Below are 25,001 nucleotides of genomic sequence, written 5' to 3' on the forward strand. Positions count from 1 at the left end.
AAATCATCACACCACAGTGAAAGAATAGGTAGCCAGCCACTTGTTCTGTCAACCAAAGGTAAAGTGCTATTCTGGTTGCTAGTGGCACAGAATGGATTGAAGAAACCCATACACACTTAAATTTAACTAAAGACCAAATCCAGCAATTGACACCTAGAGCATTGAAAGTCCTTGTTTATACATTAATTATATTAGACTGGCCATAATTACCCCAAACACCTTGCACTTTCCTTAATTCAAAGCAATACAGTAGTTGTCCAGAAATGAAGGTGTTCTGTTTCCGTGGGTAAGCCATGCCTGTGGCACACAATATAAAAAAGTGATCTAGACACAGTGATTTCAAGATTTAGACTAATTCACTTTCAAGCTGTTATAAGAAACTGAAGTACAGATCTTTCAGGGGAAAAGTCACAAACCTTGGTAAACAATTATCTAGAGATCTGTCATTGCAATTCAAGTCATTTAATTTTGAAAATCATATTTACAAAAAAAAAATCAATGGCATAATTAGAACAAAAAGAAAACATTTATAACCTACAGGACAAGCTCCTACTAAAGCTACATTAGCCTTCTAGAAAAAAAAGAAAAACAGTTCAACTCTAGCCATAATTGGGTCCCTTGTTTTAAGTATATGCGTGAAAATATATTTGACAAATGTGGCTTTAAAATACTAACAATTAAAAAAAACCAAAATCTTAAGCACAGTGTAAGTTTTCACCTGTTACATAAAAAAAAAAGAAATGTTTATATCAGCTGCAGAATAATCTTCTCAATGTACAGTCAAGTTGTCAATGTGTCTTGCTTGTCGATTTGCTTCAAATGTAGAAAATCAGAATTCCTACCTTGCTACTGAGGTGCTATGGTAGTATCAGGCAGACCACAAAGGTTTTTTTGGTTTTATTAGAAAGAAATGTACCCATGTGCTTCAAGAAGTAAATGCAAGAAACTAATGCTTATCACTCACTAGAAGGGCCAGTGGAAAAATACTCTTTTAAAGAGAACTGAGCAGTTAGCCACTGATTAACCCCAACCTAAGGAATCACCAATCAAGAGCACACGGAGCCAGCCCTACACACACAAGATAACAAACAGTAGGGCATAAAAATCAAAGTAATGACCAAAAAAGTCAAAAATGTTATATACGGTTTCTAAAGTAGTGGTCACATACTCAAAAGAAATACTGCTGCTTTATGAAAAGAGTCTTTATTATTCCTATAGCACACAAGACCTACTTTCATACTTGGGACCAATGTGTGAAGCTTTCCATACAACAGGGCACTTGAGAGGTGTGGGTTCCAGACACGGTGGCTAAATTCCTCAGTGAGTAATGACCCTCTAAATTTCAAGGAGGCTTAATTTGCTGCTTCCATATATTAGTACAAAGATTTCAACCATTTTTGCCGAAAAGCTCTTGGTATATTTTGGAAAGAGGAAAGGTGTATGGGCAAGGGCAGGGAGGCAAGGGGAGTTAGAAAAAGAAAGTACACACAGCCCTTTGGCGTAAGCACTGGAGCTCACCAGTTGCTTGGAGTCCATGCTGGTAAGTGGGAACAACTTCAACTGGAACAAACTGAAAAAATCTTTATTTAGCACACTTTGTGGTAAAGAAAAATTCTTTTATGCATGTGCTTTCCAAGCAAAGAGAGGAAGAACAGGAGGCTATCTCCCTTTGTAGCCTCAATTATTTGCATGTGTAGAGAAATCACAAAACTTAAGAATTAACTGTGCTGTCACCCTGGCCACATCTGCAATGTGAAGTACAACTGGCTTCAACTTTTCCTTTGTACTGAATCCACTAAACATTTTACATATTCCAGATCTTAGAATTTTATTCAGTCCAGAAATAGAGCTTAGTTCATTTCAATGTCTGCCTTAACTTTTGACACTGTACATATCATTGAGTGTTTCTATTTTTTTTTTCCAGACACTGCAGACTACAAACTACATAATATCAACAAGTAAAACTCTGCCACTTATTGAAGGCTCACACACATGAACATCTCAGGCAGCTCAATGAAGGATCTAATAGCGTCAGGCAGTAGAAAGTTCCTAACCCTTTCTGATTTTAGAAAACAGTGAAAAAGAATAGTAGTAATGGATGTCTTATTCATTCCCAGTTTTCTAACTCTCTGTCCCTTGAACCTGTTCAAAAGATGATGAAAACAATTGTAAATTTAAAATAGAGAAAAGGGGAAAAAAAAAAAAAAAAGAATATCTTACAAATTTGACATTACATCTACATTTATTTGATAAAATGGCTCACTTGCTCTTTTAAAACTATTACAAAATCAGCTAAGGTTACAAAACTTTCCTTGGGTCTATGGGGTTCTCTAACAACATGCTATCAACTAAACACATTAGTATTTTTGAATCTACCTGAATTTAGTTATTTCAGTAACATACTGAGTGACGGGCAACTCTGTATCAGGAATAACTTCCATACCTAGTTTCCATTGAGTTGCTGCTGAGGGAAGCCACTAGGATCAGTTCCTATTTTTCCCCGGCTTTTGCTTTCTCGCTCTTCATCTTCTTCATCTCGCTCATCATTTCCACTATGGTTTTTACAGTACAGTCTAGAGCAGTGAAAACAAGGGAAAATTCATCAGGAAACAGAGTTCAATGAAATGGTAGCTGACAAGTGTTTTCTATGTTGAGAACCCAGGATGTCAGTATTAGTGGGTGAAATTGTCCTGCTCTTTTACATTGTGAAAGGCAGGATACTTCTAAATGGGATACATCAATTACAGGGGTACTTGTATGCCTTTTAGACAGTAATAAATGAGCTATTTCCATTATGCTCAGCAGTTTACCATTTGATAGGACTTAATTTCATTTTTCAGATATCAGTATGGCAATTAGTTCTGAAGCTAATTTGAATAATTATCTTATTGAAAATAATTACTAAGGTGATTTGGTCTGCCTCTCATGTACCCTTGACGAGATGATTACTCATTCCAATTAATAGACTTCCATCCCAAAAAGGAATAGGGATGGTCTGAGTGCAGTCCTTAGGGCCAATTGCACAAAGGAGCATAAAAAGATATATGAGTCTTTCAAGGATTACACAGTTCACAGAATGCCCTCTTGAGGTTATGACCTAAAATAAGGTATGATCAAATATGATAAGCTTATAAACATAAAGTTTTAAGTAGGGAGATAAAACAGAAGGAAGAGGAAAAAGATTCCACATATCAAATTGCTTTGCAGGGAGTGGAATTAAAAAGTTACATTAAGTCAAACATAAGTCAAATTTCTTCATGATTCAAGGAGATGGGAGAGGATATTATTTAACTATTTTGACTTATTAGAACTTTTTCCCTTTAAAAATATACATATACACATAACATATGTATGTATGCATGTATATCTCCCCCCCCCCCCCCCCCCCGCTGGGGTTAAGTGACTTGCCCAGGGTCACACAGCTAGGAAGTATTAAGTGTCTGAGACCAGATTTGAACTTGGGTCCTCCTGAATTCAGGGCTGGTGCTCTATCCACTACGCCACCTAGCTGCCCCTTGCATGTATATTTTTAATGAACTTTTAGCAGCCACAAAGAAATCATGCCAGCTAAATACTACCCCTTGGGAATGAGAAAACACTCCAGATCTTAAAATGGAATCAGGAAAAGAATTTCACCTTAGGAGGCATCTCAAGACACTGCTTCATTCTTAAGATCCTTAATGCAGATACCAAGTTCCCATCATCTCCTCTACTTAAACCTGGGTAACACCCATCCTTTTGCTTGTCCTACAAAATTCCCCTTATATCCTAGTTCTCTTTGGGGATCTAAGTATTTTCTATGAAAAAATGGAATTCAGAATCCATTTAAAGAACATGGCAGGCTTTTGGAATCCAGTCTGAATATGGGATCAAAAAGGGGACAGACAAATTGCAATTCCCAGTGTCCAGTTTAGAAGCAAACTGAAATAAGTTTGGCCGATCAAATTCAAAGGAATCAATGGAGGTGGGGCACAAGGCTATTTTCATCAGTAATTCTAATAGATCAGGTAAACAAAGATTACCTTCAACTAAGAGGAATAAAAACATCCATTACAATCTAAGTTTGCATGTTAGCATGTAACATTATAAATAGTTCAACTTTGTGAGCAAGAATTAGACCCTGCATGGTGACCCTAACAATTTGCTTGCCTAAATATCTTGTTACCTATGCTGTTAGATAGTGAATAAACAGGAGAACTAAAAGTCAAGCCTTTGCAAGTAAGAACATATGTCACTGTTTGTTGGAAGCAAGCCATCAACTAGTTTGGTCAATGAAAAGATGACAGCTAACTTTACTTTGGATAGGATAGGGCAGAACTCAGGGCAATGAATGAATATTCAATTTTCCCTATCTGTGGGCAAAGCAGCTGCACAAAAATCTGATGGAACAGATAGGTGGCAATGTTGCTCCGAAATGGAAATCTACCCACAGTGCATGGGGCCAGCAATGTCAGAAGAACCAGAGAAAACAGGCTAATATCATGCCCACTCTTCCCAGGCATGTAGGCAAAGTAGAAAGAGCCCATGCAACCAACTCTAACTTTGTGCTACCAAATGTATAGGGAACACCGATGGTAGCAAAGAGCGAGGTGCTCTTCCCCCCCCCCCCCCCCGAGGCTGGGGTTAAGTGACTTGCCCAGGGTCATACAGCTAGGAAGTGTTAAGTGTCTGAGATCATATTTGAACTCGGGTCCTCCTGAATTCAGGGCTGGTGCTCTATCTACTGTGCCACCTAGCTGCCCCTTCAAGGTGCTCTTTTGAAACGAAATTATTTTTTATGTCCAAAAGAAAAATCAAGAATTGTAGTTTCTTACTTGTAAATCCCTCGTGACATATTTTCAATATATTTAGCTTTGTCTTGCACGCCACAGTGGTAATGGTAAGTCTTGACACAAGCTTTTATTTCACATCCAATAGTAGCACCAGGTTGGCTACAAAGAGTACACTTCTGTTACCAGGGAGAGAGAGGAGTACCAGTTAGTAAGCTTGACAATTCACTCAATGGTCTATACATAAAACAAATACAGATAATAAATCACTATGTGGAAAAAAGCTAGAATTCACTCACAACCAAAGGAATCAAGACTAACTCAACTTTGATGTTAAATCAGCGAAATAAATAAAAAAAGATAACTTTAATGTTGAAAGAGGTATGGGGATGCGGTAATAGTGCTGTCCCAGAATGATCCTAACAACAAAAAGGCTGGGGAGGAGGACTGAGAAAAATCCAATTGCTCAACTACAGGAAAATGGTTAAGTAAGCTTTATCAAGATAGTGGATTATTGGAAAATTGGTTTCTATAAAACAAGTGTGATCTTATTTCTATTCACTATTATTTTCTGTAGTATATCTGTATACTTTTGCTTTCAGAGAGGTGTCAATTTAGGGGGGTTGCAAGCTATGTCTATATGGAAAATAGCAGAAGCACATAATTATTCAATAGCCTTTTTTTTTTCTTACATAATTATAAAGAGAGTGGGAAAACCTGCTGGAGTGTTGTCAGTAGTTTAAATATTCATTAAAGCTAACCTTGTATTAAATAAAACTACAAATTACAATAAAAACTTTAAATTCATATTAAGAAAGTACCATAGTTTTCAGATTCAAACATTTAATTTGTATATTAATACAATTGGCATCTCTTTTTTTGGTATAAATGAATATGGAGTACATTTTAAACTGTCCACTGCACAAATGCATTTACATTAGCTATAAGCTGAAATAGAAATAGTTGAGGCAGTGTGCTGTAGTGGAAAGAGCACTACAAAAGTTTAGCCATCTGACCATGTATAACTTCCTCCTTCTGCCCGTTTTCTTGTCTGTAAAATAGGAATAATAGTTTGCATTGTCTTATGAGGTTGTTGGGAAGACAGTATTTAGCAAAGGCTTTTGTAGATATAGCAGAGAGAAGCCTATCCCTACCCTGTGTTGTCTGGGCAAGTCCCTTCACAGTTCAGTGCTGAGCCCCAGTTTCTTAAACTGTGGTTCTCAACCCCATATGGGGTCTCATAACAATGTGGGGGTTATGAAATTCTGATTTATTATCAGTAAATGTTTCAATTGTATACCTATTTTATACACATATAAAATATATATAGTCAGAGTCACGTCAAAATCTCTCAGGTGAAAAAGGGCGGTGAGTGGAAAAAGCTCAAGAAGCCCTACTGTAGGCAACTTTCTAACGAGGACTAGAAAGTTGCAGAGAAGATGCTCACCTGCATTAGTAGTGAGAGTGTCTTCACCTAGGAATTCCCTATACCAGTGAAAATTCTAGGACCATTCTCCCTACTATTATTTTTTTCTCCCCCCCCCCCCCTGAGGCTGGGGTTAAGTGACTTGCCCAGGGTCACACAGCTAGTTAGTGTTAAGTGTCTGAGACCAGATTTGAACTTGGGTCTTCCTGAATTCAGGGCTGGTGCTCTATCCACTGTGCCCCCTAGCTGCCCCCCCTCCCTACTATTATTGCTAAAATTTAAATATTTCATTTTGATAAATGTCATTATTACCATGGACATTTCAAATAATGAAACCTTTACTAAAAAGTTAGTTGAATTAAAGCATTAATTTCTTCCAGAAATACTGTCACTCCAAAAATCTGTCCCCTCAAACATCTATCATTCAATGGCACATAGGAAAAATTAATAACACTGAGTATAAGATACCATACTACATACCCAAAAGAATACTAATCTATATCGTACAGAGACAGAGACTACTTCACTATAGAGGAGGCTGATATCCAGAAGATTAATTGGTGGCTTTTTTGGGGGGAGGAAATGAGGCAGTGGGATTAAATGACTTGCCCAGAATCACATGGCTATTAACTGTCAAGTGACTGAGGCTGGATTTGAACTCAGGTCCTGGATTCCCAGGACAGTGCTGTATTGACTACGCCAGTAAGCCACCCTTCAGAAAATTAGTTGATAAGTCATTATGGTAACCTGGTTCTAAGAGAAACTCTCCTATATCCTATTAGTCCATTTTATTTAAGAAAGGTTAGTTACTTGTTTGGGGCAGCCTGACATAAGTGATACAAGGTCAGCCTTGGAGTGGGCAAAACCTGGGTTCAAAGCCTGCCAATCACAGAACAGGCACAGAAAAAGCTCTCAGGCCTGGTTCCAAAGACCTCTTTAAGTTACAGATATTTGCTAATCTGGGGAATGACTTTTCTTAGAGGGAGATCCTCACACCATCAAAATCACCAATTCCAACCACTTTCTCAAATCAAGTGGGCTACTTAATGTGCTTCAGCGTCTCTTTTTCTACATATTCAAAACAGCATCTGGAGCAGGGATTTTTAACCTCGTTTGTGTTATGGACCCCCTATGGCCAACAGTCTTGGTGAAACCCATGGTCCCCTTCTCAGTTCATGTTTTTAAAGGCATAAAATAAAATAATCAGATTACAAAGGAAAGCAATCATATTGTAATACTTGATCAAAATTTTTAAAAATAGAAAGAGTTCAAGGATTCCAGATTAATAACTCCTAATCCAAACCATAAGTTTAAAGCTACAATATTTTTAAAGATAAGTGTCAATCTGGAAAAAAAAAAAAAAGTATGTGTATCTTCTACAATTGAGAATATCTGTAAACATTAATGGAGGTAGTCCATAAGCATGTAACAGAAGTTATAGACAAGAATAATCAAGAAAACACACCCAGTGTAGAAGGAATTTGTTATATTTTAAAAACACATTTCTCAAACGTAATGGCAAGGCAAAGATGGATATTTGAAAACTATGCTATAAATGTGTACTTAAAATGGATGCCTCATTAGGGGTCACTAAACTTGTTTTTACATATCTAAAAGACAACTCATTCTGCTTAAATAACAGAAACAGTTAGGATTGCATCACTGAATATGGTAGTTCATGTCCATTGCTCACAAAATTACCTGAAATCAATCCATCACAGTTCTTTTAATGATAACTGCTTAGTATAGGATTTATGCTGAAAAGAAGTAGTCAGTGCCATCCATTTATTAATTCCTCAAACACGTCAATATGGTCTGTCTACAGTAAAAAGGTACTTTGTCATAATAGTAGAACAACTTTATATTTAGGTTTTCTAATGCCTCGATGAATTTGAAGCATGTTCTAAATATACAGCAGAAAAATAAAGAGCAAATATCTTGGTATCAAAAGAGGGACAGAAAAGAACATACCATTCGCTTTCCACGCTTAATCTCTTGAAGGACAGTTTTAATATCAAAATCACCAAATTCTGCTCTTGATGTTGTTGTGAGTTGAACTGTGCCAGAAGAAAACAACTATAGGAAGAGAAACCCAAGGACATTAAAATCAGTATCTCTTTTTAATGAAGTGTAAGGAAGAGGCATAAGAGAAAAAGACATCCTAGTGCTTTTGTGTATGGATAAAATACGATCATTTTAGTATTCACATAGGCAAGCCTGCCAAAAAGAAGACTTGGGACATAGACACCAAGGCTCATTTTGGCAATAAGTAACATCTTGATTTGGAAATATTTTGGGGCTCTGAAGGCAAGAGCCATGTTGCTTCATCTTTTCCCCACATTTAAAAGACTTGCCTATGTAATAAAACCCTCAGCATATGATGAGTAGTTTGAAAAAAAATGTACCATTTGTGACCATGGGGTAAGTCTTTAGTCACTGTAAACACTCATTAAACATAGAGCTTTTGGGAGAGTGACTAAAAAATGATGGTGACTGTAAATTCTGACAAAGCAAAATACTCATAAGCTTAGAGAACATTTTATTCTGGCAAGACACTATGCCATATTAGAGCCAGTTTTGTTTTGTTTATTTTTTAATAATAGGAAAAATTCTTACATTTAGCATCTCACCAAAAGATTACTTGAAAATTTTATCAGAATCCCTTGAATATAAAATTTCATAAGTAATCAATAATACAATTTATTTGCTAAAAAGTGCTAATTCCAGTAAGAATAACTGAGGCCCAATTATTTTCTCTTAGTCAAAAGAGACATTTATTAACCATTTTAAAGATATATTTACAAACTACACATAACAAACCATGCTTACCATGCACTTATAATGTGCAGCTGCCTTTTTGGCATTAAATATATGAAGCTTTCCTCTTGCTTCATTCTCTTCTTCACCTACATGACAAAATCCACATTTAGGCCTGGTATCACTGGGACTGCTTCTGTGCGGAGACCTCTCTCTCTGAAAAATAGTCCCCACCCACAAAGAAAATCAATCTATGTCAGCCACTCAAGCTTTTGTTACTTCATATTATGACATCTTAATTGTTAAACCACAATATTAAAAGTGACAAAATGAATAAGGATCCACTTTCATGGTACTTACATAGGAACTGCTCTCTATTTCATCTGTTCCATGAGAAGATGTAGATCTATTATCTTCTGATTGCCCCTTTAAAATCATTTTTCTTGGCCTTCCTTTGCGACTTCTCTTTTTTCCCATGGGTGAAGAAGGTTCTAATTCATGTTCATTGATACTCTCTTCTACATCAGTGGCTTAAAATTTAAGGAAAGGTATACACAAATCAATCTAACAATAATGACTATTTGTCCTTAGAGTTTTTTTCCCTTAGCATGCAAGTTACTTTCTAGGAGAGGGACTAACTTTTAATTTATTTCAAAGAATCAAAAAGCATCAAACATGCCAGAAGTATTTAACAAATACTTCATTTTAAGAAAAATCTCATCTAAACATACCCCTCTTCTATACTAGACGGAAAACACATGTTTATATTTGTATCATACTATAACACAATATAGAATATTTTCAAATTTATTACCAGTTAAGATTTTTTAAAAATGGTCATATATAAACTTCTAGTTGTTTTAGGTACACGGGAAGCTTTATTTCATATTGTTATGAAATTAGATGCCTTCAAACATAACAGTATACTTACTTACCTAGATACTAATTTATAGGAAAAGAACTACATAATTGGGATGAGGGAAACTTAAGTATGATATGACTTTAACAACTGTAAAATAAACTTATGTTTGCCAAGGAAATCATGTGACTGAACTTAGCAAACTAGGTTGCTTTCTTTTTCAGCTCTCAGGTTCTCTTTTGATCAATCAAATCAAGCCAGCTGTTTATATAGAAGTACATTCCCAATCCACTTTGAAAAGGGAACAAAGAGTAGAAAATCTCAATTAGCAATAATCTCTATACATTTTAACCAATTAGAAAAACTTTAAAATTACATATTTAATAACTTTTATCCAATTAGACCTGGGGTAAAGAATCAAGCAGTTTTTCAATATTTCACAATTTTAGATCTCCCTTCTTGAACTTGGATAACTATCATTAAATAAATATATACATTCATTTATATATTTATGTGTCTAGCATATGTAGGATGTTAAATTATACTGAAAAATCTTGAGACATAGATACAAAAGCATTTTATTAACCATTTATTATGTACAAAGCACTATGCTTAAAAAAAACTAACACTGTAACTAAATGCTCACTTGCCCAATAGAAAATGGCTTTTCCAAAGAAAAGAAGTCAGATGGTGCAGAGGTTAGAGCATCAGCCCTGGAATCAGGAGGACCTGAGTTCAAATCCAAACTCAGACATTTAACACTTCCTATTGTGTGACTCTAGGCCAGTCACTTAATCCCAACTGCCTCACAAAAGAAAAAAAAAAAAAAGATATAAAATATCTAAATAAAAACTCTACAGGCTACTTAAATATCAAAAAAGGAGAGAAAGAAAAAGGAAAATGTGAGTATTATTCCTGCAATCTTTTTCTTACTTTCTGTTTCTTTTCTACAGATCACAAATAATCTTACTATTTCACTGATTAATTTTTTTACTAAGAAAGAGCAGTGATCCCTACTCTTGCAGATGTTAATTACTTTCCAAATATTTCAAAAGTGTTAAGTATCAAGTGAGAAGTCTAAGATGCTACATACACTTAGATTTGTCAAAGAGACTACAATTCTATACCTCAACTACTTTTTTTTTAAATATAAAAATTGTCCATTTATTGAACTGATACAGTGGATGTGTCCGCATACAGTATTTTTTTAGTGTTTTTTTAATTGAAGATTTTAATTTTCAAAACATATGCAAGTCTAATTTTTCACTATTGACCTTTGCAAAATCTTATGTTCCAGTTCCCCTACCTTCCTTCCCTCCCCCCACCCCATGGCAAGTAGTCCAATATATAATAACTACTTATTCTTTAGAGAAAACAGTATAAATATTGAATTCAAAAGAATTCATCTTGCCTTCTAGAAAACAAAGAAAGCTCAATGGATCTTCAAAATGCAAATATTTTCACTATCTCATCCTTTCTCAGACATTTTTCAATACCTAACAATATCTGTTTCATGGTTCAAGAAGGACCATGTACAGACAATGGGGTTTTTCTAAGCTATAAGATGAGATATTAAGACTAGTGTTTTTAAATTTTGAACCAAATTCTCCATCACTTACCTTTACTGTGTGTAGGATTCCTATCAATTGAAGAAAGATCTCCTTGGGCCTGAAACATTTCAGCAAAGTTGCTCCAGGCAAAACCTCAGTAGGCATGGCTACAAATTCTATGGACTTTCTAAGAGTCACCAGAGGTACTCCCCAAAGCAGTAGCAATTTCATCTCCTTTTTTATTAGTAGCCACGACTTAAACAACTAGCAGGGCTGTTGCTCTGGCCTCATGAAGCAGCAACGGTAGCTAGGCAGCAGTTGGTGGGAGAGGACCCATTCCTGAAGGCGTGGCACATCCCAGGGTACCTCTCCAGTGAAGTCAAACTCCAAATTCCTAATCACCAGCTCAGTGTAAAAATTCTTAACTAGTGACTATGAAAGAGTATAAGCCAGGGGTGCTTACACAAGTATCTGACTTGTTCTATATACCACCTGTTATAGGGCCAGGTCCAAATGGCCATTTATTTAATGCATTCTTTTCTCTTACTGCTGCCAGTACTATTCCAATGACAATAGCCAGCCTGGGAGGAAGCAGCGTCCTTTCCTCTCCTCTCGCTAACAAAGAGCAATATTCTAGCTCCTTTACATGAAGGCACAGTCTCTAGTAACAATCAGCAAATACTGAACTCGCACTTTACATTCTAGCATGTAGAGAAGGGAATTATAAAGGGGAAATAAACAATGGGGGAATTAAGCCATAAGAAAACTATACACAGGCAGAACTGACCTACATATTTCTAAATGTCATGGAAAGAATAGCAGCAGTTCACATTTATTTAGGACTTGAAGATTTACAAATGCTTTTTTTCACAATGCTCATTTGAGGTAGCTGTAGTGCAAATATCATCACATTTTACAGATGAGGAAACTGAGGTTCAAAGAGTTAGTAAAATGACTTGCCCAGCTAGTAAGCAACCGAGTTGGGACTTAAACCATTCTCAGAATTATAGCAGTTATAACAATCAAGGATAGTTAAAAGAGAGCAGGAGAGAAACGTAAAACAATTGGGTGGAAAGCTTGGTTTTTCCTCTTCCAGTACGACCACAAAGACCTCCACATCATCCTCTAGCTTCCATGAGTCAGATTGTCAAGTTCCAGCTAACATTCTTCTTAGTACTCAGTATAGAGTCTCATGGCATTTCCTATAGGACTTGGTCTACCTGGCTTAGAGAGCTGCACTGAAAACAGAATCTGTATTTACCTTCACAGGATCTAGATAACTAGAAATAAGAGAGAATTTGATCATTCCTCCAACTGACTATACAATATTTAGTTCACAATTTTTAATTATTGTTTCTAATAAATTGAGCCTTGTTACATGGGCAAGGAGGGAAAATTCTGGGACTAACCTAATATTTTCACCTCTTCCTAGTAATTTCCCTGAGTCTTATTATTCTTGGCCTTCTTAAAATAAGAACTTGTGGGCTCTTTATCAGTGACCCTACATTTAGTCAATGCCCAGTGAGTGGGCTGACAATTTTTCTGTGTTAATGTGCAGTAATCAAATAACCTAATGAGATACTGAAGATGAATTTAAATGCTAAATGGATTCAAATGTAATGGTTTTTCACATTGCAAAGATGATATAAAAATCCTCATTTTATTAAAACATTACAAAATAACTGGGTTGTTTATAAATTTCTGCCAGAGTACTTAAAAATCCAACCAAACATGTGATATGCAACATATGTTCTGCCTGTTATTTTTCAACATAAGTCACACAGAAATCAGTAGTGATAAAGATGAGAAAAGATGGGGTTTTTGAAATTATCTAAAGCTATTGTAAGTGACAGAGGTCTTAAGTAATACAATAAAAGACTTAAAGTTAAGACAGTTTAAAAGAGAACTTGTTTTGGGATTATGATCTGCTACAAACCCTTAGGATGGGTAGTTTAAAGAAGAGTATCTCAATAGTTGGGAACATTTTTTTTTCTATCTCAACAAAGGAATTACAGAATTCACCATCAGAGACGAGAAATTCATGATGGGATCCATCTCCCTTCAATCAATCACTACTAAAAAAGCCTGCATTTCTTATGGTGAGTGGTATAAAATGAAAAAAGAGTAGCTATCTTAACAACTAACAGTTCAATGCATCCATTACACTGTCATGTTCTCTGCAGTTGCTCAATAAATGTTTGATGGTTATTAGTACTTTAATAACAAAATGCTAACGAAAAAAAACTGACAGTAAGATTGAGCTACTGCTAAAAATGATACCTTTTCAATAATAGAGAAGTAACACTGACAAAAAAAGCAAAACAAAATCCATAGCCACTAAGCAACTATTATTCTGCTAAATGCTCTAGACAGAAAAAACAAAAAACCAACAACCCTACAATGATAAAAAGAAGTCATAGCACTGGCTTGAATAAGTACCTTTATTTAAATAATCTGAGTAACACAGTGCATGCTTTTGATTACTATTGCTCATTTTTAATAGTATGTATTACTTCTAACAACAGGCTAGGTAGGCCTTTGGAGAAACTGAAGTTTGGCCTTTGATTCACTAGTGCCTTGTGTCTGATGTTTATTGAACTGATAGATATTTGTCCTTCATGACATTTCCCTAAAATCTGGCCACCCAGGGTTCCTAACAATAGTATCTCCTACAGGCCTGGATTTCCCTTCTCTCTCCCCCACCCCAAAGCTCTCTGTCCAATGTCCCATCTAAAAGGGCCTTGTTTTTTTGCGAACTTGCACAAGCCAGCGGGTAGAAGTGAAGTAGGGGGAGAGGTAATGGTGTAGTCTTCAAGATATACCATATTGGAAGCCATCTACATAGCAAGGTATCCCTATGAAGAAGTACTTACAAAGCAGACTAATGAGAGACCAAGCAAGTGAGTCACATACATTTAGTTTCCAAGCTTGTATAAAAAGCAGCACTACTATCCTAGAATGATAGCTCAAAACTATTTCCATTATTCTGGGCTGTTCTGGCAATTTTGAGAAAAAGATTACTTTTAAAAAAGTTCTTATAATTTATGACTCTTGGTGACATAATTACAAGGCTTTACTATTTTAAAATTCTATTAGAAATTAACATCATCACATATCAAACTTGATGTGATACAGTAAGCTAGAACGGTCTACATATGAGCCACTGTACTGGCTACGTATATATCTACCCAATAGAGAGTATGTGACTATGAAGCTAGCATGCAAAGCTAGTTTGTTCCTATATAAAGGCAGTACTTGTTCATTCATGCAACAGATCCTTGGAAACCAGACCACAAAGTAGATTCTGTTTTCTCAAAGGAACAAATGTTATATCACGGAAACAAACTTACAGTCAAGATATACCTTTATCAACCTGACTACAGCTTAGCCTTGTTCATTTTTAGTGTACACCTTGGCCCTTTTTCCTTTCAAAGATCTTACTTTAGGAGTGTGGTCTATATTTAGGCCAAAGAGATAATAAAATTAAACTCCAAGTCTTGTAAAATAAGCTTAACTATAATATACATCAGTGCCTCTTTTGTGTTTGTGTTCTGAAATATATATATATATATATATATATATATATATATATATATATATATATATATATATATATATATATATATAGAGAGAGAGAGAGAGAGAGAGAGAGAGAGAGAGAGAGAGAGACTGACTTCTTATTTCACTACCTTAAGGATCTGGGTTTTCATAAGTGTAAGAACTCCCTTCATTAATACAAATCACAGTTATTCTATGATAAAGGGGATTCTATAAGAATTGCTGTGACTGATAAAAATCCACCACCCCATGACAGTCAACTGGCTGTACTTAGGTAACTATCTGTATCTCTTTACTGTATCAAACCTAATATTTTGACTATAAGTAAACACTTAACTAATAATAGTTTTGTTTTGCTTTCTTGGAAATAAGATAGACTTTGGGGAGGACAATAAAGGTGGCTTAGGTCTTCTACTAAAAAAAGCTGTTCATGGAAGTTTGAACACATGTTTCTTTACTCTTGGGTAAATTTTCCTGCTGCATAGAGGCATTCAAAATCATTCCTCAGACCTTAAAATCTGGTTTCTCAAAACAGTAAAACAAAATGAAAACAGTTCCTTCTTTTTTTTTTTTTTTTTTTTTTTTAAATCACATGATGACAATACCCCACATTAGCACACTAAGAAATAAATTCATAAAATGGTAAAAAGGAACCAGTCTCTATTAGGAAATGTTTCTGAATAAACATATTGATAAAATTCATAGCGGCAGTTTAAGTGGGTACTCTATACTTTATACTCATACCAAAAAGTATTAAATTTTAATTCTAGTTTTAAATTAAAAGCTTACACATCTAAATTCATTAATGCTGCAAAAAGCACTTATCTAGTCTAGCTTATAGGGAGCAGTTTATACAGGAGGTCTTGATAACCAACATCTTTGGACAGCTAGGCATCTAAATAATTAACATACTTCCTTATATCCATAAAAGTTAGTTATTCTCAAAAAATTTCTAATTTAATTGGCATATTTGTATTAAATTTTAGTCACAGGGGAAAGCTACATGGTGCAGTGGATAGAGCACCAGCCTTGAATTCAGGAGGACCCGAGTTCAAATCTGGTCTCAGACACTTAACACTTCCTAGCTGTGTGACCCTGGGCAAGTCACTTAACCCCAGCCTGGAGGGGGGGGGGGGAATTTGTCACAAATGGATGGAATAAGATCCAATCAGTCATTTATAAAAGATAAAAATTCCAAAGTAAAAAGAATACTTAAATTGTTTTGATTTGCATTGATACTTTCACTGGGGCTAGGAAAAAGAACTACAATTGTCTGCATCACTAACTTAAATGGTGAGAGGAAGAAAGATGTAGTGACTAAGAGGCTGGCCTCAGGAAGCCTGGGGGTCATGGCCTATCACAGACACATACTTGCTATGTGACTGACCATGATTATGTCATCTAACTTCTCAGTACCCATGAGCAATTACAGAAAAACTGCTGTCTGAATAAAGCAACAGTTTCTACACATCAATAATATCACAAGTCTGGAACCCCCAAAATCTAAATGATGAGAATGAAATGAAATAAAATCCCTGATTAAACTAAAGAGCATTTTATATCAACATATAGAATAAATCAGGTTGTTGCTTTCCAAAAATCATGTGCAATTTGCCCCAACAGAAACCTGACTATCCAGTTTTATATAAATTTAAAAGGGAAAATCAATATACTCTGTGTATTTTGTTAAAATGCTTTCTTTAAAAAAAGTATCAATGTGATTTTTAATAGGTTTAACAATCATAAACTATTCATCTTCTGAATCTTACATACTCTACAATAACTGAAATATTATGGTCAAGAGCAATCCTAATGACTATTTTTTAAAAAAACTACTAATTCACTTACCTGTACTTATAAATCATCCACCAAAAAATTCCTAAAGAAAAGTATATCATCTTCCTCAATAACCTTAGGACAGATGTTTATTCAAAAATTCTTATCATTTCACTCTGTATATTAAGTTTACCCTAACATTTTACTTAATTCTTCCAAGTCCATTTAGGATTTTCAGGTACTTTTAAACAATATGAATTAGTTCAATCAATTTATTGAATTAACGCATCTCCATTGAGACCAGAAAATGGGTGAATAGTTTTACCTTCAGAGTTATGTGGAGTTTTCTTGTGTTTTCGGCAATAAACCCTATAAAATGAAGAAGTTAAAAATTATCAAGTAAGCAAATAATATTCAGTTTTTATTGAATAAAACTATTCATTTTCAAATGGATTTGTCCATTTGAAACATTTGTCCATTTGTACATTTGTCCATGTAAATGTACATGTAATTCAAACGGATAATTTACTCTTTACAACCACAAGAGAATTAGTGTAACAACTCAGTATCAAATTTCCTCCAGTTTTCCTTTGTGCAGTAAACTCCACATAATTTAAGTATCATAAGCTTGACTATACAGAGACTTTCAGATTTTTGGAGATTTCTTAACCAAGAGGGTAAACATGAAAAAATAATTACATGTAAATTCCTTGTGAGGGTTTCTCTCGTATTTGAGCTTTGTCATGCAATGCGCAGTGGTAATGATATGTTCTGCGACACGTTTTCACATCACAGCCAATTGTTGCTCCTGGACAATGGCATAAAGAGCACATCTAGAACAAAACACAACCCCCCCCCCCCCCATAAATATTATTAGTGTATAAGATTTCATTTGGAAACATGACATGATTATACTAGAGATCCTTCATTTTTTGGCCAAGAGAAACAGGTGAGTCAATGCAGTATTCAAACTAATAATATTATTTTCTTTCTTGATCCTTCCATCCTGGAAATAATTTCCAATTAATCTCAATTGTAAGGTAACTTTCTGTTTCTAGTTAAAAACTAACAAAGTCTACACTATTATTATGAAGTTTCATGTAGAAAACTATGGTGGTCAGAACAATGATTACAAAAGAGGCTTATGGCCTCACTCCCACCTCCACTACTGTCCCCAAAGCAAGCCAGTTTAGGAGTTAATCTTTTTTGTGTGTCATGGACCCCTTTAGCAGGCTCATAAAGTCTATAGAACCCTCTTAAGAATAATGTTTTTAAATGTGTAAGATATAATATGTAGGATTATTTTATACAAAGGAAATCAATTACACTGAAATACAGTTAGTGAAATGTTTTAAAAATTAAACAAGTCCTTAGGTCTTAGGTTAAGAACCCTTGCTCTAGATCAATGTTCTCAAAGTGTGGTCCAGAGAATCCTGGAGTTCTCTGGCACCCTCTTAGAGGGTCTACAAATTCCAAATTTGTTTTTATTTCTAATATGATAAATATCTATAACTCACATAAACAAACACTTTTGGACATATCCTCAATAATTTTTATTGGCACAAAGATACTGAGAACAAAAGTTTGAGAATCACTGCTCTAGATAAACAAAACTACACAAAACAACATGCAAAGAAAAGTACCCTTTATCATAAAAAGAATTCTTCTCATAGGAGAATACAAACTTAATCCTATCTTTGGGCACAAACTAACATGAAACTTAAGGAGTTTTCAGAAAAAAGATGTAAAAACCTAGTAAGCTATCTATTTTCAGGGGTGGTTGTAGGGGAGTGGGTTTAGTAAGGTACATATATAATGCAACTTCTTCAATTTCAATAGCCTACAATACTTATATAAAGGTCAAATGCATTTAAGTTTACATAGTTAATAACAACTCATCTTCTGTTTCCATGAATGATTAGCTTCTAACAAATGTTCCAAAATACTTCATTGTAATGATTTTTTTTACTCTTAAAAACAAACAAAAAAAAACAAAAAAAAAAACCACTTTTATTTTTTTTTTTGAGGCTGGGGTTAAGTGACTTGCCCAGGGTCACACAGCTAGGAAGTGTTAAGTGTCTGAGACCAGATTTGAACGAGGGTCCTCCTGAATTCAAGGCTGGTGCTCTAATCCACTGCTCCACCTAGTTGCACCTCCCAAAAAAAAAAAAAAAAAAACTTTAAAAAGTTTTTTTAAACAGTAAAAAAAATTCATTACAATGAAGTATTTTGGAACATTTGATTTTACTGAAGTTTTTTTTTTTTTTTTGACAAGATTAGATTGTAGGCCTTTAAATAAACGTATGAACACTTTTCTTTCTTTCTTTTTTTTTTGGAGGGGGAAGATTTGATAGTAATATTCGTAGCTCAGAAAGTTCTATTCCCCCCCTTAGTTTTAATGTAAAGGGGGCAGCTAGGTGGCGCAGTGGATAGAGCACCAGCCCTGAATTCAGGAGGACCCGAGTTCAAATCTGTTCTCAGACACTTAACACTTCCTAGCTGTGTGACCCTGGGCAAGTCACTTAACTCTAGCCTCAGAAAAAGGGGGGGAAATTTTTTAATATAAAGAGCAAGATCATTAATACTGCCGCCATGCTGGCAGCTAGGTAGCAAAGTGGAGAGATTTCTGGGCTTAAAATCAGAGTTCAAATCCAGTCTTAGATACTAACTAGCTATATGACCATGGACAAGCTACTAGAATGTGACTTCTGATATTTTTTTCAGTAGGCATCTTGTGAATAAAACATTTAAACTGGTTTAGTCATGATGTCTTAGAGGATAATAGAATTAAGAACTAACAAAGATCTTCAAGGTCATTCAGTCTAAAGACTCACACTTTAGAGAGGGAGAACTGAAGTCCACTGACTGTAAATGACTTGCTCAAAGGTAGTAAGTAGCAAAGCTAATGCTGTTGTCCATATAAATTGTGACATATTGAGATATAATAATTTTGAAAAAAATAAATTATTTTTTTGAACATGCAAAAATAGGGAGAGCAATCTAAAATAGGTGAAACAGCATATGCTTTGAGTACTCATCTCTTTGTTGAAAATAATAAAAATGATATAGAAAGCCTAAAATGTGGTAAAAGATTTCAAGCAAAGTTATGCATCTAAACCTGTCACAACCAAATGGTTTAAATTACATGAAGCAAATGAATGAAAAATCTGCTTTTATTTGCTATCAAATATCTTCTGGGGTAAGGATGATAATGACTGTGTTAAAAGGACTGGCATATCTACATATATTCAACCTGTGTTCGTGAGCACTAGTTTTATGTGGTATTCACAGTGAACTCAGACTGGCAAAGAAACTGGAGAGCATACTAACAATTTTCTAAACTATCTAGCCTACCCACAGCTGTTTAAAAGAAACAAAGCAGCCAAAGGAAAAGGAAAAGAAATTTAAATGTCCAATTTACATCTGCCAAAATAGCTGCAAATGTGTTACTAAAGAGTTACTGAGCTCTGTGTAAATGTATTCCCAGTAAGTCATTTTACCCTTTAAAAGCCTGATCTCAGCCACTATGATGGTCTTAACTCCTTAGCCTGAGTGAGATTCAAAGTCCTCATTGAGCTCCAGCCTTAACTCTTAAAACTTAGTTAATAAAAACCAGTGCTCCACCTCAACAGCACTATTTGCTGTGTCTCAACTCTTAACTTACATTCTGCTTTGCAATGACAATGTCTTAAGGAATACATCAGACATACCTATATTTTAAGATATACCCCCTTTCTCCCCCAGGCCCTCCAAGCAAACTTTCCTTCTCAAGAATTATTTCTCAATGTAAATGCTAATTATAATTATTTTGGGATTCTAAATGCCATCAAGGTGTCAATTTCATGGGAAAATTATCAATGAGATTCTAGGAGTCAGATAACCTGGGTTTGGATTCTAGCTTTGTCGTTTACTACGTGACTGACATTGGACAAGTTATTCATCCTTACTGGGCTTTCCTTTCATCACTGTTAAATGAGAGAGGTGCACTAGCTGGCTTATAAGGTCCCTTTGAGCTCTTAAGTGGGGCAGCTAGGTAATCTTGCAGTCAGGAAAACTCTTCTTGAACTCAAATCCAGCCTCACATATGTAGCAGCTGTGGGTAAGTCACTTCACCCTGTTTGCCTCAGTTTCCTCATATGTAAAATCAGCTGGAGGAGAAAAAGACAAACCACTCCAGGATCTCTGCCAAACTCCCCCTCCCCCCAAAAAACTCTAAAAGGGTCACAAGAAAAATCAGACACAACTGGAAAAACATGACTAAACAACAAAGAACAAAAGCTCTAATTGTATGAATTGTAAGATAAAAAAAGGTAATGAAGAAAATAGATATGTTTTTTAAAAACTAAGTTAACCAGTAACAATCAGTGACTCAGTTTTTATTCTCCTTGGCCCTCTCAAAGCTTTTGTTTTAGTCTACCTAGCTATTCCTTCTAAATTATCTTCAAAAATCACAAAGGAATGTATCTTTTAGCATAAGTGGATAAGCAAAGCTCCTGCATTAAAATGCATGTTAAAATCAAAATAAGAAAAGCTCCATTTGAGGCCATAAAATTTAAACTAAGTAAATTGACCTTAAATTATGCGTATCCTAAAAACTCCCACTCCAATGTATTTTTTAAGACCTAATTAGCTAACTTAAAAAATAGATAGTGCAAAGCAACAATCAAGGAATTTGTAAGAGGGACCAGAGGGGCTTCTAATGACTGTATAAAAAAAGGGAGTGAGTGCTTACTAAATGAACACAGGATGAGTTATTTACTTTATGTGGCACTAACTGCTGCAGTATTTCACAAAGCGACAGCTAGATGAGTAAAGGCTGAAGAAACCTTTAAAGCCTTCTGTTTTCAACATTGTTCTCAAAAAAATGCTTTTTCTTCCCTTGATTGCTCCTTCCACTTACTAATTTTGCTTCTCTTTCAAATTTCTCAAGCAAATAACCTATAGTACAACTTGAACTACTCAGAACTTTCAGTTAGCTGGAATTGTTGGGCAGGGGAAGGAAGGAAAGGCATGGTAAAATGAGGTGAAATTACAAGAAAAACTGATTTCCATAGGACAACCTGCCATCTAGGGGAGGGGGTGGGGGGGGGAAAGGAAGAGATAATTTGGAACAGAAGGCTTTGCAAGGGTCAGTGTTGAAAAATTTTTATTTATAGTGTTTTGTAAATAAAAAGCTTAAAAGAAAGAAAGAAAGAAAAACTGATTTCCAGCATATACAGTGGATATATTCAGATCAATTTCCTATACATGACTAAAGCTATAGTCAATAGGATGTGATATTAAAAATGATGAGGCTGAGGTACTTCATGATTCTCAAGCAGAAATGAAAAGTTCACCAGAATGTACTTATTAGGGAAGGAATATAGATGAATATTTCTTAGACTTGCAACAGTGCTGAAACTTCAGTTAACCAGAGCACAGGACTGCCCGTGCAATTCATCTCTTCCTCTTTGTCTCCATCCTAGCTTTACAATAGGAAGTATCCCCAGGATGGCCCCAACTAAATGGTTTGCTTGCCCTCAGTCTTCTCCTATCTTTAAAACACATCCTTTACATAGTTGCCAAAATAATCTTCCTAACACATGGGGTCTGATCATATTGCACTTATACCCCAGACCTTTAGTTATTCTAATATTGGCATTCAAAGTTCCTCATTATAAGACTCCCAACCAACCCTTCCAGTCTTAATTGCAGACTCTTCAGCATGTAATCTACGTTTCAGCCAAACAAGGCTACTCATCAGTTCCTTCATCTTATCCTTTCCTTTCTTGCCTCTGTACCTTAGTCATGCTGCATCCATGCCCAGAATGGCCTAATTCACATATTTTGTCTCTCTCCAGCTCCATCTCAGGTGTCACCTCTTCCATACAGTCTTCCCAGGTCACTTCTAGCTCTCTAAGTGATTACTCACTTCTGGAACTTCTCATGACAATCTTTTTATTCACTTCTTATATATTAACTGGTGTTTATAAACTACCCCCCCCACCTCCCGCCCCTATTAGAAAGGGCCTAGTTTCATCTTCGTAATTCTAGTGCCCAGCATAATCCAGTACACAGAGAAGATGCTTAATACTCAGCAAACAGCTATAAATCACAGAGAGAGAAAAGGAGTTATTTAGGTTATACATAACACAAAACTTCCATATAATGAGGAATATTAGATATCAGGAAAATTACAATCTCAGTTCCCAGGAATATAAGAATGCCACAGACATTAATTTTATCTAGATTCAATCAATCTAATTTATGCCTAGAGGCAAGGGGGCAGAACTGAACTAACTTCTGAGATACTTTTTTGTTCTTGCATTCTAAGATGCTACTCTTTTTTCTCATCCTGATAACAATTTGTAGTTTATATAAGGCAGATATAATAATGATCCTATCACTTAATTTCATCTAGGGAAAAATGTACTTCGGACATACTGCTGAAGCAGACTCTGTTTCCTAACAATTTCCAAAAAATGAAGATAGCATTAATAGAGAATACGCTTTACTATCTTCCTCTAGAACCAACATTTCTTAGCCAGGGTCAATGTCTGAGTAGGAAACCCCATTCAGTGTTGCTAGGCGATTGCTGTCACAGCTAGAGAATAAGGAAAATGCCCAATTTATGGATTAGTTGTGTTCTGAAAGTTTCTAAGTCCATTGTTTGGAACTTAAAAACAAATTTCCTCAGTAAAACAGTGTTGGTTAAGGTTAAGATTCCCAGACCAGCTCACAAAAGTCCATTTAACCCAGAGCATCTAAGATATTTTGAAGGAGTCTAGACCTGTGATTTCCTTTGTATGGGTTTTTTTTTGTGTAGAAAATGCTTTTGGTGATACCAACAAACAACATATCTAAAACTTTTAGTTTTAGAGTTACCTGGAACACTATGAGGTTAAATGAAATGCTCAGAAGCCTTTTTTCATCTCTAATTAGCCCTTAATAGTAGTAGTAGTAGTAGTAGTAGTAGTAGTAGTAGTAGTAGAAGTAACAGAACAGCTCAGTATTTTTACTTTTCAGGAACTCAGTGACTCTGCTTGACCTCCCCCCCCCCCCCACCTCCTAGGCAATGAGGCACTACCCTCAGGCAGCTAAGTGGCTCAGGGGATAGAGCATCAGAACTAGGATGACCTGGTCTCAGCCCTGTACTAGCCAAGTGATCCTAGGCAAGTCATTTATCTATGTTTGCTTCAGTTCCCTCAATTTTAAAATGGGGATAACAATACCACCTACCTTCCAGAGTTGTTTCGAGGAACAAATGAGATAATATTAATATAGCACTTAGCATAGATAGTACTGGGCACAGAGTAAGCACTTAATGCTTTCCCCTTATCTCTAGCTCCAAACCACTGCTGGCAGAGTCCATGGCCTGGGTCAGACTCCCCAGAAGGGGCAGAATACAGTAAAGAAGAGAATACAAGAAGATAAGTATCTTGAACTGACTCTAACATCACTTTTATTCTGAGGGCCTTGACAATTGGCTTGCTTGCCTGCTTTGCTTTCTACTGTCAGAGGTATACTTAGATATGTGTGTGTTTATCTAAAGATCACCTATATTTTCAAGAGACTATTAGATTCAGAGGGTTCTCTAGGGGAGCTGGGGCTAAGGATCTTAACTAATAGTCATGAGAAAGGATCCTAGCTCTAGAAAGGACCTTAGGAAGTCACTGTTCTACAGGTTCTTAAACTGGGTTTGATGAACTTGTTTTAGTAATATTTTGCTAACTATTTTTCATCATAATTAGTTTTGTTTGTTATTTTATGTATTTTCTTTTATGCATTTAAGAAATGGAGGCCTTGAAAAGTGAAGCAATTTTCCTAAGGCCCCATCATGACAGAGTTGGTGCTAATAAAAGCAAGGCCTGTCAAGTCCTAGTTTGGTCATCTTTCTGCTCCATGGTTGCTCCCTAAGAGATCACCATTAGGCTCTGCCAGTCACAGGAGTGCTGAAGAGAAATAGGGAGAATGCAGAGTAGGGAAATCATTTATTCTTTCCCTTTTATTCAATACCAGATGCAGCAATGTACTTGGAAGGAGGGCTGGATTTGCAGTCAGTCAGCTTTCAAATTTTGGTTCTGCCACTTACTACTTTTGTGACCATGATGAAGCAATTTAATCTCTCATCTATAAAGTGAGGGGGTTGGATAGAGGAGCTCCAGTCCCTTTCAGCTATAAATGTACAGAAACAGGATCTGGAATAACAGAGAAGGAAAATGAGGCCATCCCAAGTATCAGGAGCTAAGAAGGAAAGGAAGTTCCATAGAGCCACCCATTCTTAAGGGCTAGCCACAAGTCAGGGGCTCTGCTCCTCTTCAGCTTCA

The 25,001-nt window shown here is 35.7% G+C and overlaps 1 protein-coding gene across 1 annotated transcript in view; it reads right to left on the reverse strand.

The window, feature by feature from the left end:
* Positions 1-446: 446 nt before the first annotated feature.
* The window catches only part of PHF6 (PHD finger protein 6), a 34,132-nt gene continuing 9,577 nt past the window's right edge, over positions 447-25,001 (reverse strand). Inside the window, exons 4-11 of the mRNA XM_074278050.1 lie at positions 17,395-17,528; positions 17,021-17,064; positions 9,313-9,482; positions 9,025-9,168; positions 8,167-8,271; positions 4,815-4,948; positions 2,444-2,573; positions 447-2,142 (exon numbers count right to left, since the gene is read on the reverse strand). Coding sequence (XP_074134151.1) covers positions 2,444-2,573; positions 4,815-4,948; positions 8,167-8,271; positions 9,025-9,168; positions 9,313-9,482; positions 17,021-17,064; positions 17,395-17,528 — 861 coding nt within the window. The 3' untranslated portion in view covers positions 447-2,142. The remainder of the gene's footprint in view (positions 2,143-2,443; positions 2,574-4,814; positions 4,949-8,166; positions 8,272-9,024; positions 9,169-9,312; positions 9,483-17,020; positions 17,065-17,394; positions 17,529-25,001) is intronic.

This window comes from Sminthopsis crassicaudata, chromosome X (genome assembly GCF_048593235.1).
Source record: "Sminthopsis crassicaudata isolate SCR6 chromosome X, ASM4859323v1, whole genome shotgun sequence".
In the NCBI taxonomy this organism is placed as follows: Eukaryota; Metazoa; Chordata; class Mammalia; order Dasyuromorphia; family Dasyuridae; genus Sminthopsis; species Sminthopsis crassicaudata.